The sequence below is a fragment of the Brienomyrus brachyistius genome, chromosome 7 (assembly GCF_023856365.1).
Source record: "Brienomyrus brachyistius isolate T26 chromosome 7, BBRACH_0.4, whole genome shotgun sequence".
Taxonomy (NCBI): domain Eukaryota; kingdom Metazoa; phylum Chordata; class Actinopteri; order Osteoglossiformes; family Mormyridae; genus Brienomyrus; species Brienomyrus brachyistius.
The window spans coordinates 9,668,236-9,683,104 of record NC_064539.1 but is presented as its reverse complement, the minus strand read 5'-3'; the positions used below and the strand labels follow the sequence as shown (position 1 = coordinate 9,683,104).

Genomic DNA, 14,869 nt, shown 5'->3' with positions numbered 1-14,869 from the left:
AGAAGGCAGATGACATAGTTAATCTAATGCTGGGGATTGAACTATAGTATGCATAAACAGGAAAAGCATTAACAAGACTGCTGGGAGTTTCACTATAATGCGGCATAATTTATTAATGCCAGTTTTGCAAAAATCACTTTAAGAAAATGCCTCGACTCACACATTCTTGCAGAATAACAGCAGACTATGCTGCCTCCCATGTGTGCTAAGCAAAGTTGCCCTGCAGTGCATCCCCTGGTGGTAAGAATTGACACAGCAAGTTTACTGTCAACAAACCTGATACATGGGGAGTCAACAGCTGTGCGTTTTGGATTTTTTAAGTATGAAATAATATTATTCCTAATATATGAGGAGCATTTTAGAAGCTGTAATAGTCTTACTTTCTTCTTTTTTTTTCTTTTGTTAAAGAAAAAATAAATGAAACCCACTTAAATGTATTGTTATCGATAAATGTTGCTTGTAATTAAAATTGGGATGCAGATCTTGTTATTTGAAAAGTATGCAATAAAACAAATGCATGAGCATCATTTTGTACAACTAATACATCGTGTACAGAAGCATTTATATACATAGATATTTTTCAGAGTTCAGCCCTTATCCCTTTTTCAGATAATAAAACTATTTTGCGACACACACACACACAAGTTGGTCTACCTATCTAAATGGGGACCGTCCATTCATCTCTATGGGAAAAACCCTAATCCCAAACATGACACCTTAAACTTTTACCCATCCCTAACCTTAACCATAAGTAACTAACCAAAATTCAAGACTTTTGGCATTTTTACTTTTTTGATTGCATTCACAGATTTTAATAAAACCGAGGTTATCCAAAATAGGACCTCAAAAGATGTCCCCATAAGTAGGGAAATTTCAGGTTTTACTACACTTTGGGGACAATTCGGTCCTCCAATGTGATCTATGCAAACCCACACACACACATGCATACACACACACAGGTGGGCATATGTATCTAAATGTGAGCCTTACATTCATTTCTATGGGAAAAACTCCAATCCCAATCCCGACACCCTTAACCCCTACATTGCATTCACAGATTTTTGTAAAATTGAGATTAACTAAATGAGAATCTGAAAAATGTCCCCAAAAGTAAGGAAGTGTCAGATTTTATCGCACTTTGGGAACATTTTGGTCAACAAATGTAGTCTATGCAACCCTCCCCCCCAACACACACAAACATAAATGGGATGATATTTCAATTTGTCACATTCCACCTGATACAGAATAGGTATTAACATATACCACAGTATTTAGAAATCCCAAAAGTATTACTTTTAATACCATCAAAATTATAGACAATCTTCTTTTCATTAAACTGAAATGGAGAAGCTGTTTTGAGGTGATGTATTGCAAGACACAGGGTTAGCAGTGATTGGAGTCACACTTAATAAAAAAAAAGTCAAAGAACAAGACACGTGAGTGCGTTAATGCCACATAAACGAAATGCCGTAAACAGTAGAGCCATACATGAAACTATGGGTATAAATTATGGAGGGATAATCAAAACTAGCCAATACAACCCCCCAATAATGATGTCTCTCCCTAAATGGGCAGAGACCTCAACCCCCCCGCCAATATTCAAACCAAAGTTACACCCTTGCATGAAACATTTGTCAGCTTAGATTTAGTGTTTACATGCTCTTCTCCTGAAGCACAAGTTTCTTCCCAAATTTCAAAACCATAACTTTAGGCTACTTTGTGTGTGCTGGTACTGTGTTTTCAAGTTGTATTGCAGATCATTGCATACACTGTAACCTTACACCAGGGCTGAGTGTTTAATTCCCACATTTGACTCTGTGTCTGTGAGTCTTCTTGCTGTTTCCATGTTCTACAGTTTCCTGTGACAGCCCACAAACATGTTATTTCTATGAATTGTTGTATTTAAGTTGCACAAGGACTGGATAAAATTAACAGTGGATGGTTTTTTGGGAGGGGTGCAGTGGTTTGCACTGTTGCCTCACACCTCTGGGTCCCAGGTTCGAGTCTCTGCCTGGGTCACATGTGTGTGGAGTTTGCATGTTCTCCTCATGTCGTCGTGGGGTTTCCTCCGGGTACTCTGGTTTCCCCCCACAGTTCAAAAACATGCTGCGGCTGATTGGACTTGCTAAATTGCCCGTAGGAGTGCATGTGTGAGTGAATGGTGTGTGAGTGTGCACTGCGATGGTTGTGGATTTATGAATGTCTATCCCAGGGTTTCCCAACTGGTGGCCAGTAAGATTGAAACTGTTGTTCTGTGACCAAATCAGAGCAGAACAGGTAGCCTACTGATAATTCACCATGGTAACAAGATCACTTGAAAGCAAGCAAACTGCACATATAGGTCGTTCTTCCACAAAAGTCATGGCCACTGCCTTCCACTTGGCTTTTGCTTTATTTTACTGAATCCAGTCAATGTAAAGTTGAACTCTTTGGTTATTGCTCAGACTGTAGCTGTCTGCAAGGTGACTAACCTACTGTAAAGCAGCACTTCAACTTGATAGGGCCACATCAATAACTGCTACCTTGCAAAATCAGAGTTGCAAACAAAGGATTATGAATTCGAGTGCTACATGTTATCATTCTGTTACCTCTATCCATAAAAGTACATGTGTGCAAGAAAATACATCTGTGACATGTTTAATGAATAAATGACAGTCCTCATGCCTATTGTGAGAAACACTACACACACAATTTGTCTTCATATCTTTGTTGGGACTGACCATTCATTTATATGGAAATACACCAATTCCAACTATGACAACCTTAACCCCTACTCAACCCCAACCTTAACCACAAGTAACCAAACAAAATACAAGACTTTTGACATTTTTAGATTTTTGATTGTACAGATTGTTTCTCCTTGTGAGGACTAAAAAATGTTCTTCACAACCGGAGGTTGTCATTAGAGATTCTGGGTCCCATGAAAGCATATCATTCTGGGCCCCCAACCCAGACTAATCATATTATGTTCCAAAGATTTCTAGGAGCCCCTGTCACTCAGAGGCCCTTAGAACATCTGCCTTGTCAACACACATAGTAGGCAAATTAATTAGACTAAATGACTGATTGATTTAAAATAATTCTTTCAATTAAAATTTGTATTAAGAAAATAGGTTCAGAGGAAATTGTGTCTCTTCACAAACCTACACATACTTGCGCTCCTGGTGGGATTGGAAGAGATGGAGACGTCCTCATCTAGCGATACTTCAACTGACTGAATGCATCGCATATTTACAGGTGGATTGTGAAACGCTCGGTTTTGAATTCTGGTTTGTGCCTTATTTTTGTACACATACATACACTTCATACATCCACAATATTTAGAAGGTCAGAGATACCCACCTAAGCTACTAGCCCAGGACACTCGCCTAGGGGGTAACCAGTCTATACTTAATGGGGTAGATGTGTGGGTTTTTAGTGGTAGTGACTAGCAACTGGTTTGGAATAATACATTGTAGGCTACACTGCAGTGTATAAGCTTGCTTGGACTATGCAGTTCATTGCATTGTTATTTTGTCAGCAATACATTCTAAACTCTCAGTCCATGCTGCTAATAATACTAACATTTACACCACATCTATTGCCATTTTTGCTTGTTCAAAGAATTGCTCTGAAGAGGAGAAAAAGCCATATATACGATCAAATTGGTTTTGAAACACAATATGGATCATTCTCACAAACTCATTACCGTAACATTGGCTATCCAGTTTCACTATAACTTTTAAAATTAGTTTGACAACAGACCTTCATTATATTATATTTATATATTTAAAATGTCAATTTTGCCTCCGCTGTAGTTAATCGGTTGTGAAGTAAAACAATTGACAATACTAAATAATTGAAGAAATGAATTTACATCTTGCTACACTGATTGATTGTCTATTGTGGGTTACTTGCAGTAAAGTGTTATTTTATATTAAAACTGCAACAGTAGCATTTTTGGGGGAAAACATTTGATGTATCATTAAAGCAGAGCTATAAATTATATGGTTTTATTGTACTTAAGTTAAAGTAAAATGGGCGTGGCACAATGGTGCCTCACACATCTGGGACCTGGGTTTGTGTCTCTGCCAGGGCTCAGTGTGTGGAGGTTACATGTTCTCCTCATATTGTTCTGGAGTTTCCTCCGGGTTCTCTGGTTTCCCCAGAAACCAAAAATATGCTGAGGCTAATTGGAGTTGCCACATTGCCCATAGGTGTGCGAGGGTGAGTGAATGGTGTGTGAGTGTGCCCTGCGATGGTTTGGCCCCCCATCCTGGGTTGTAGCCTGCCTTGTGCCCCTAGGCTCCCCACCCCCCACAACCCTGAACAGCATAAGGAAATTCAGAAACTGGACGGAAGTTGAAGTCAGTAAGTGTCGGTTACTCTGCACAAAGTTCAAACAGTAACATTTTGTTTGTTGTCGCGGGATTCTCATGTTTGTGAAAATGAGAATATAAGCATTACAGGCTCCCGCCATGCTTACATTTTCAGAATTAAAAGGTTTCTGCGTATTTCAGCTGGGATCAAAATGTAAATTAAATAGTCCATGTGCATTGAGGGCGTAACCCCCTTTGCTTCTTGATCAATTAATTCTACTTCCTGCATGGCTGCACCTTTATTCAGGTTAAGTGCGGTGGGAGTGTTTGCAATCATGAAGGGAGAATAAGCTTAACTCAGACACGCATACACTTTTTAAGTTCATTTGTAACTTAAGTGCTTTATGGGAGAATTGACCCCCAGGTCACAGAATTAGAATTATAAGCAAATATTCTGTGAGCCTATACTGAATAAGCAGTTTGATGGATGGATGGAAGGATGGATGGATGGATGGATGGATGGATGGATGGATGGATGGATGGATGGATGGAGAAAGAAAAATGGAGACCAGGTGGTATAAACGGCAGTTTTCATTGTTTTTCCTAATACTGTAAATATCACCAAGATATAATTATCACTGTTGTTCAATTGCTCCATGCTAAATGCATTCACTAGGCCTACATGCACTTATGTATTTAACATATATGTCATTATTACAGATAGTACGTACGATTCCGTTTGTTTATTTACAATTTTTTGTAGCCAGTTACAGAGGCTATAGAATATTTCTGAATATTATTTCAGCCTAAAAAGAAGAAAATATTATTCTCTTAAGCCCCACAAGCATCATTCGCTGTAGAATTTCTGTCATTTCTGCCATAAGCTGTCAAATTGCAATTTAAAATGGCATCATGGGACATAAGGTACCTTCATGATTGACATATTATTTTTTTCAAATCCCAAGGCACTTTGGTCATTTTAAATCTAGCATCCTGAGTAAAAATGTTTTATGTTGATCGCTCCAAAAATATGACCAAGTGCCTTCAGGGAAACAGCTGGTTCGGGTTTTTTTAAAATCTGCCTTTTGAAGTCATTGAAGGTGATTAACAGAAATGTTACACTATTGAGTCTCTTAATCCAATTGTTTCAAATGCATATCCAACTATATGAAAGAAGAACAATTTGCAAGAATGTAAAATTGTCCTCAGGAATGGTTTTTAAAATAATGTTAATAATTGTAACAGGCCCCGGTCACAGTGGGGATGCAAACAGATTTTTACCCAGTAAAACAGGATAAATAATGAGACAAAGGACACATGCTGCTGTTCGTCTGGTCGATCTTGCCAGAATGGCAAGCTTACAACCACCACGCCATCACAGCAGTCCCCCGTAATGGTGTGTATGGTACATAATGGTACATAATGGTATGTATGGTACATAATGGTACAGTATGTATGGTATATAATGGTACATAATGGTACATAATGGTTTGTATGGTACATAATGGTATGTATGGTACATAATGGTACAGTATGTATGGTATATAATGGTACATAATGGTATGTATGGTACATAATGGTACAGTATGTATGGTATATAATGGTACATAATGGTACATAATGGTATGTATGGTGCATAATGGTATGCATGGTATATAATGGTAAGTATGATATCCCCTTTTCCCACAATCCTTGGAGGATTTATTTCCGCTGGATATGTGCAATTTCTTTTTTTTTCTTAAAACAAAATAATATACTACATTCAGTTAAACCAAAAATGTCATGTTGTGCTAGTCACGTAAGCAGACAATGACCCCAAATCAAAGTTCAGGCAACCTCAAATACATTAGAAGATTATAAACCACTAGTAAAATTTGTACTTAGGTTTTATCAATAAACTTTACTAAAACCTTTAGGAAGAACTAAGGTACCAACAGGAAAGCACACATGAACCAGCTATCCTTACCATTCATGTCTAAAAACGTCAGCGTGCAAGTTATTCATGCTAGTAACATCATTACTAGACTCAACAAATATAGGAGTTTCAAAATTAAGCTACGCAGATTACGATGTTTTTCTGTGTTTTTATGGATTATTTTCCACAATCTCAAATGAATAAGAAAAATATGATATTGCTAGATGAGACTTGGCATATGTTACGTCGGGTACAGGCAAGCAGGTGAAGGAAGCCGTGGATATAAACAAACGGGGTTTATTACGGGGTAAAACTCCAAAACACAGCGACATTAATGACAGACCTGGGGAAACGTACTCGAACGCGGACTGAAAGGACAAACCAGGAATAACATGAAACATCTGGTAACAATCAGGGTTTCACATGAGGCAAATGAGAGGGCGTGGCACACGAGAGGGTGGTACGAGCAGGTCATGACAGCATAACGAATTTTACACATTTCAAGGGTTCTTTTCAACTCAAACCAGCATATGAGGCATATCATTCAACTGTCACCCTGGGGGACTAAATACAGTCTCTAATTCCAAAGCAATGATCTAAAAATACATTTACATTTGGCACTTTTTGCCTTATTAGACCACTTCAGTGTTGCTTAATGGTGGATATTCAATGCATTTTATTTGTGTAGTTGTTGGACTAACTAACAGAAACTTATGCATATATCATCGCATTGATATTTCTAATTCACTGCTATTTTAATATCAGCTCTCTAGGTGATGCATGAGAGATTATAGCAAGACATTAATTGGACAATCCGCTGCTGTTTGTGCAGGTCAGTAAACTTTACAGATCAGATAATGTGGGTAGATTTCTCATTTGAGCAACTCGGTGAGAAGCAGCAGCAATGACAGGATATTGCTTTTGTTTGTTTTTTTTTTGTCCAATTTTGAGAAACCAGTTTTCCAATAATTTGCGAGCAGGATCTACAAGGTGTACTATGAGACAATCTGTATTGATTCACAGCTGGGACTTTTAATTTGCCTTCCAGAGACCTTTTCAGAAAAATAAATACTCAGTAAAAGTTGCTATTATGAAATTATACACTAAAATTATCTATATTACTGTATGTTATGGATGTTCCCTTAAAATCTTTATTGCTATATGTAGATATTTCAATACTATAATATTTCATAGATATTTATATTAAAAAAAGACATTAAATAGCTCATTTGCACATATTTAAGTCAAGTTTTGTATTTTTGTCTCTCACTTGCTCATGTCGTCTAGGCAATCTCTCACTGTCCGCACAGATTGTGAATGTTACACTGAGCCATTTGTTCCTGAATCTCACAGTGGGCTCTTGCCCACTTGCCGGTTTGGAGTCCAGGCAGTAATTTTCCTTTGTTACAGCCTGACTTACTCTCATTTTAACAGGGCATTTTTTCCTGCCAGGAACTTCCAGAAAGAGATCCTGCCCTACTCCCCATGATCATACCTTTAAATGTGTGCATTGGGGTTAAATGTGATTCAATGTTCTTGACATTTTATGCATTGTAATTATTCTGTTCCACAGAGATGAATATCTATTTACCTTTTGTCTTCCATGATTATTATTCCAAAGAAGTGGCCCTGTGATTTCCTTGAGGTAAACCCCATGACAATGTAAATGATACTGGTTTTGGTCGCTGGTTTTGCACATTCTGCTTTAGCTCATCATATGATATAAGATATTTCTGTATATCTACCTGGAAATTATTTTTATTATTTTTTATTTTAATCAAAGAAGCTCTCCTTAGTGACCGTGACACCACCCCCTGACGTGGTCCCCACCCCCCCCCCCCCCCCCAGCCACTCCTCTCTGCTTATCCTCCTCTGTGTTGGCCTGAACAGTTGAAGCGTGACAGTATGATAGTGCTGACCCGTCCCTGGCCCTAAACTGCAGCTACCTCGTTTTCATGCTGACCCTCTGATTCCGCTTTACGCTCACTGTGTTGTATCGACAATAAAACCCATCGCTTGCCATGACCTGATTTCATTTTCTGACGTAGTGGGAGCACAATTATGGCTGCTCGTGACGGTAAGCAATGCATATTCGGGAATTCGGTCTCAGAGACCTAAATACAGAAACATGTTACCGCTATTTTTCTTGTAGCCTTGATTTCACTGCATAGCATAAACAACCTGTAAATGTCCATCCATCTCCTATAAACGCTTATCTATCCCGGTCAGCGTCTCTCACAGGTAGCCTGGAACCTTTGCTAGGTGGCACAGGGCACTAGGCCGGGGTAGACCCCGAATGGGATGGCCTGGAAATACATACATAGTTATACTCAAACAACCATGCATGTACTTTAATGTGCAGCTCATGGTACTTGACCATAACGAGGTACAATTGAAAGTAAAACACGTTTAAATTATAGTATTTGAAACACCTGTTTTGGAACCATTAAAATGATAATATTCAATAATGCCATTAACTTCAAATGTGCAATTTCTGCAAAATAGTGTGCAACAAGTGGAATGAAATATCTTATAACGGTCAGAATAGGGGTACAGTTTTGCACTAATTCTTCGTATTTTGAAGGCTGGCTTTCTGTGGAAAAAGTACTTTAATTATTGATAATAAAACTTTACATAACTCCCGGGAAAGCAGACGACAACGAAAGTCCAAATGAAGTCAAATACTCAACAGGATCACACAATCTAATTATCCATTTGGTAGTTTTTCAGAGTTAAATTTGTAACGATCTTGCCGCGGTAAAAATTAAAACCTTTAATCGTTTTGTTTATATATAGACTTCAGACATTAAACACAATTAATCATCTGAAGCTTGTTCTCCCTATAAATATATGCCATCTCATACGGCGTTCTGCATTCTTCAGTCTTTTGGTATGACGTGTACCTAATGGTAATCGTCGTTTTGTATTGAAATTAGGCTGAATCGGCCATTCGCTTGGCCGATCTCATTTACATGCTCTAACGTCCCAACGGGGCGTGAGTTCATGTTTGACCATAAGACCGGAGGAGGGAGGGCTCACATGTGCTAATTGGCTGTCAAGGGTTTGGGTGCGCTGTCTGTGGTTTAAGGAAACAGGTTAGTTCAGAGGGAGCAAAACTTCTAGAAGCATGGCGTTTTAGGTTTGCAGCTTAAAAAACAGGCACTTTATTTTTTAGTTGCCGAGGTTTGGTTATAATTGCAGGGTTTTTACTTTTTTCCACTGGGGTCGCAAAATGAATTTGATTTGGTCGTCCAGGTAAAAACAGTATTTATATTTTTAAATCTTATGTGGGATACTAAAAGTTGCCATTTAGATATTAGTTGTTCACTCTGCTGGAGATTAATACGATTCTTTATCTTTTCTCAGACTTCTGGGTGCAACAGTTGTTTTCCTATTTATAAAGATTGGAACAGGTACGTATTTGGTTTCTTTACTAAGACTTTTCTCTATATGGACTTTAGCAGTGTTTTACGCAAGTACACATAATTGTATTTGAGCGGTTGCCTGATTTTCTTTTTAAGGGTGCGATGGCTCCGATTGTACTAAAAGTCAACGATCGGAGAAAACAACGGAGATCGCGGAATATCTTAGCCAGATGAATGGGATGAATGCGCTGTCGGATGAACGGAAGCACAGAGAAGCAGGATCCGTAATACCATTCGTTGGTATTACTGGAAGTAAGTTAAGCAAACACATTGTTCTTGTTGTGCTTATGTATTTCAACTGTCTGCACCTAATTCTTTTGGCTGTGCGACTGGCTTTGGGGTGCTGCTGTGAGTGAATAATTAGTTTAACAGCTATTATGTAAACCAAACACTAAGTTTTATGCCACCTGGACTCATGTACTGAATAATATACCGATTTTTGAAGTACTTTTATTTCTGTTTTGTAGGTTCAAGACAAAGTCGAAGCTGCTGTCAAAACGGGGGCACCTGTATTTTAGGTAGTTTTTGCGCTTGTCCAAAGCACTTCACAGGCAGGAGTTGCGAATATGATGATCGTATCAGGTAAAGAGAGAAGGGGGGAATGCCGTACATGATGTTCTGCATTACTGAATCATGCTGATGAATCTGATAATTGTGTTCCATCTGTTATAATATTTATACAGAAATTGTGGTGGAATTCCTCATGGGGAATGGGTAAAGAAAGGTTGCTCATACTGTAGGTGTGGATATGGCGTTTTTCATTGCTTCCCCCAAGTCTTTCATCATAATTGCGGTAAGTAGGTCTTTTTTGTTGCAATAATACAAGTCTTCTCCATAGACTATCTTGTTTCCATGTCTATCCAAACTGATATTGAGAGAATGCATTGTGAGTGAATGCCAGTGAGTGGGAGAGACGCTGGTCAGACTGAACAGACATTGTTAAATGCCATTCACACCTCACTGGGTAACAGAGTGTGGTGGCCTGGTGATCATCACAGACAGGCTGAGCAGAGTTGCTCACAATAGCTTTTCCACAGTCTGACGACGTGCTAACTGCTTCATTTTGCCTTAAGTATATTTTAGTGGATTCGCATTATTGATGCACAGTTTGCCTTTTCTGTTGCAGATGATACCCAGGAAGTACTATGGTTTCGCTCTGCTGGATCCAACATGCAACAACCTCAGTGTTTTGTGTGTCTAGCACTATTTTGTTTGATTTTCTTTTTCCTTTGAAGGATACAGGTAAAATCTGCAGATTTATGAGGACCCTGATAGTCCCTGTATACATCATGGAGAAAATGAGATTTTATTTTTCTCTGGCCCCTATGAATGTGCAATTCTTTTATTTGCTTCCAGTGGAAGTCTGAGCATTATGTTTTGGAGAGTTATTGTTTTAATATGTTGGGAGCTCTAAATAAGATTTTATTAGAAATGGCCGCATTGTTTTTTTCTGGTTTGATTAATACGTATTTTATTGATTGAAGTTGCAGCGCTGTGTCCAAGAATTCACTGTCCATGTTGAGTCACATGTACGATGTTATGTTTGTCTTCCTTATTGTGCATCCATTGAAGTGTCTCAAGGTATTTGATCGGGAAATAAAGTGCTGTTTTAGTTTAACCTTCCTTCAGGGTGGTTTTGGGTGTTTGGTTCGAAACAAGAACATCTTCCATTTGCATGTATGCAAGTAATTGACAATGGTTTTGTTTTAAATTTAAAGTGAAACTATACACATAATTTTCTATATTGTTTTCACTGCTTTGTTACATTTACTATGTCTTATCTTAACTTTGGTGGTTTAAGCATCTGTGAGCCGCATCTGTTCTGTGTGGCCCCCCCTGTTAAAGAAGGAACGACCCTTGATTGGTGAGGCACTTATGTGACCTTACTCTGTTTCCCTTAACAAACCCTTTTTCTAAGATAACATTTTATCAGTGTCCTGATTGAAAGTAGTCATGCACACGTCGTGCTGTGTTTGTTTTCACTGAAAATAGAATGGATAATGCAATTAAAAGTCTGAGGTGACGAGAAATGGCATTATTGAACACGATTGGTAAATTGATGGGTAAATTGTATAAAAATATTTTCAGGAAGTTTATAATTATAGATGATCTTGTAAAGACATGCTTTTTTTTTTCAAAGGGGGATCTCATTTTACTGTAACCAAAACATAAAGTTATCACCGAATTAAAATTAATGGAAGGTATCACTCTCTACATGAAAATACTTGGCAATCCAAATTAGTTCATTCATCTCCGTTTTAATATTCTACCACTATGGGGTCAAATGCTTAGTTTTTTGTATAAGTATAATTGTCAATATTTTTAAAAAAACTAATATTTACTTAATTTTTTAATTCAAAGTCAGTTTTCCATTAGTGTTGGGTTAGGTTCTCTTGCAGTTTTGCAAATGCAGTTTGGCTGGTTCCAGTGAAGCTTCATATGGGATTTGTATTACGCTGTCTTTTTAATTGATGTGAATGTATTTAAATTCTTTGTGCCAGTAGGAGGGAGACACGTGTGACATTTCCTGATAGTTCCCAGTTCCCCTTGGTTATCTATGATCGTTACACCTAGATTTGTTTCCCCACCGTTTCTTTGTAGAGTTCTTAAGTACCTTTTGTTTTTCTTCATGTCAGTTCTTGGTTCCATTTAATGCCGCTATAGCTAACATTTACATACTAAATCATATTTTGAAAGGTAAAAATAAAATGGTAGAAGATGCGGTCTGGGCAAGAGGACCATACTCCCTGGAAGCTGAAGGTAGCCTGGATTGTTTTGCATATGTGACGTGTTGCATTTTATGAATCTAGAAACTTTGTCATATACATCGTGGTCTTTCCAAATATTTTGCAGCTAGAAAATTAGATGAGCAAATTCTATAGTATCTCTTTCTATACTTTTTGCAAAAATGTATATGATTAAATTAGCTGAAATAAGTAAGTGTTTTTTAATTATCCTGAATCATCACCCATACAGAAACAATGGTCTACAATGCTGGTGTCTACAATGCTACATGTCTGGTGTTCTTCCACTGTTGTAATACTTTAATTAGAAAAAAAGTTTTTTAATGCTCTGTATACACAATTGTGAATTCAGAGCAGCTTTTGTTCCGTTGTTCCCTGTTTCTATAAGAAAATTACTGTGTGTTGAGTGCCATCTAAAAATGGGTAACATTTTACTTGAAATAATCTAGTAGCACATTTGCTGAATGTATCAATCAATGAGAAATTAAGCATTAGTTACGCACTGATCCCATGTTTGGTCATTAATAAATCATCATAGTTAATGTATTTTTTTGCAGTTACTATATTTGTTCATGATTTGTACTTGAGTAGTAACTGAGTTGCTTAAGTTGCTTGTGGCCCATCAAGTAAAGTGGTTTAGATTTTTGTTTTCTGTCAGGCACCATTTTTCCTGCTGGGATTATCATTATATGAATGTCCTCTTTTTTTTTTAAGGTAATATTTAGAGATTCTAGCACATATTCCCCTTCAGCTCCAAAGGTTCAGTGACACTTTGAAAAAGAAAACCTCTCTCAGAAATATTATTTCTCAGGTCACCGAATGGTCAGGATGTGTAGGACTCCGATAAATGTTGAGTCTTAGCTTAACCTTGCTGTGACATGCATTTAAAATAACTATATCAAAAGAAAGTTCAATATTATTCAGAAAATTGTCATATATGCCCTTAGTGGCCACTTTGTTATACATACACATAGCTAGTAGCAGGTTGGATCCAATCTTTCCCCAGGAACTGTTCCAAGATAAGTTAGGTAAGTTGGCCAGAGAAGTTACTACTGTTACCTTCTACTGTTGTACTAAATTGTTATTTTTGCATTTGTGACTATTGTGTTTGCTTTAATTAATGAGTCTTCTCTCATTGGCAAGGTGCTTCCTTTGAAATGCCATTGGCTGAATGTTTTTTTGTTCATCATGCCATTCTCTGTAAACTCATGACAGTGTAATGTGGGGAAATACCAGAAGACCGACTGTCTGAAACACTCAAACCTCCCCATCTGGCACCAACAAGCACGTCACATTCAAAAGCACCTAGGTGACGTGTCTCAGCCATTCCACAGCTTAGTCTGGCAGTAAGCAAGCCTCTCAACCCTGTCTGTATGCGGTATGTATTTGGTTTCAGTCACCTGATTGGCTGTCCTGAAGTGCAGGCTGATGGTGTTAGTAATCAGGTGTACTTAATAAACTGTCCTCAAAGGGCATTATGTATGTGTGTTTGTGGTATGATTTTATTTTTGCTGATGTAACCAAGTGGGAGAAGAGAATAAGATTGTTCGCTAATACAAGGTATGGGTTTTATTTTTTTCCTTGACGTAGTTAATTGCTGTTGAACCGGACGGAGTTTTAACTATTGACGTATGTGATGGTACTTGGTCACACTGAAGTCGCTGCACGTACACATTTTTAGTGCTATTTGTGTTGATACATGTTATTTGATTGTTGTCTTACGTGTTTTTTTTCTTTTATACATTTTGGTAGTTTTGTTTTTCTGCACTCGAGGCCTGAGGAAGCATGTCATCTTCTGAGGACATTAACCTCTAGTTTGTACACTTATGTAGCCTGGTACCTAAAATGCTACCTACTGTCTCTAAGTGGCTTAAGCATTATTATTGCATCAATCTTGTCGTAACATTAAAGGCACGAGGAAATAAATGGACTATATTATATTAACATTTTTCCAGTTTGGATTGCAGCAGATCTGTAGCCAGAAAAGAATTTCAAAGGGGGGGGGGGTCTAGCAAATTTACCTTCCATCAAATTTGCCTTTTGCTGAAGTCGGTGTACTCACCATTTATTACATGGTCATTGTATTATGTCTGGCACATAGCTGTATTGGTTTGCAAAAGGAGAAATTATATTTTTACACTGGGACACTAACACTGCTTTCTAATTTAATTGTTCATTTAATATAATATGCATCCAGGTCCAGCCCCTTCTGTGGGCGGGGCTGGGGGCTGGACAAATGGGGCCTTTTTTCGCTAATCGCACTGTAGTGTCTGCAGCTGACCGGGACCCTATAGGGCTGTGAAGTGAAAATCAAGCAAACTGTGTGTTTAAGCCTGACAGCACATTTATCAAAGGCGCTGTGTGCTGTCTGTGCGCAGCCCAGCTAGCTGGAAGGAGCAAACCTATGGGGGCAGCTGACCATTACAGGGATATTTGGTGATGAGGGGGTGCCGGGGATACCAATGAAGTTTTATCTGTATCTAGTGT

The 14,869-nt window shown here is 38.1% G+C and overlaps 1 protein-coding gene across 1 annotated transcript; it reads left to right on the top strand.

Annotated features, from left to right (window-relative positions):
* The first annotated feature begins 8,975 nt into the window (after positions 1–8,975).
* tdgf1 (teratocarcinoma-derived growth factor 1) lies at positions 8,976–11,256 on the top strand. Its single transcript, XM_049018859.1, has 6 exons — positions 8,976–9,468; positions 9,580–9,626; positions 9,735–9,890; positions 10,106–10,220; positions 10,322–10,431; positions 10,765–11,256. Exons 1-6 carry the CDS (start codon positions 9,446–9,448, stop codon positions 10,869–10,871), a joined length of 558 nt encoding a protein of 185 aa, XP_048874816.1. The 5' UTR covers positions 8,976–9,445; the 3' UTR covers positions 10,872–11,256.
* The last annotated feature ends 3,613 nt before the right edge of the window (positions 11,257–14,869 follow it).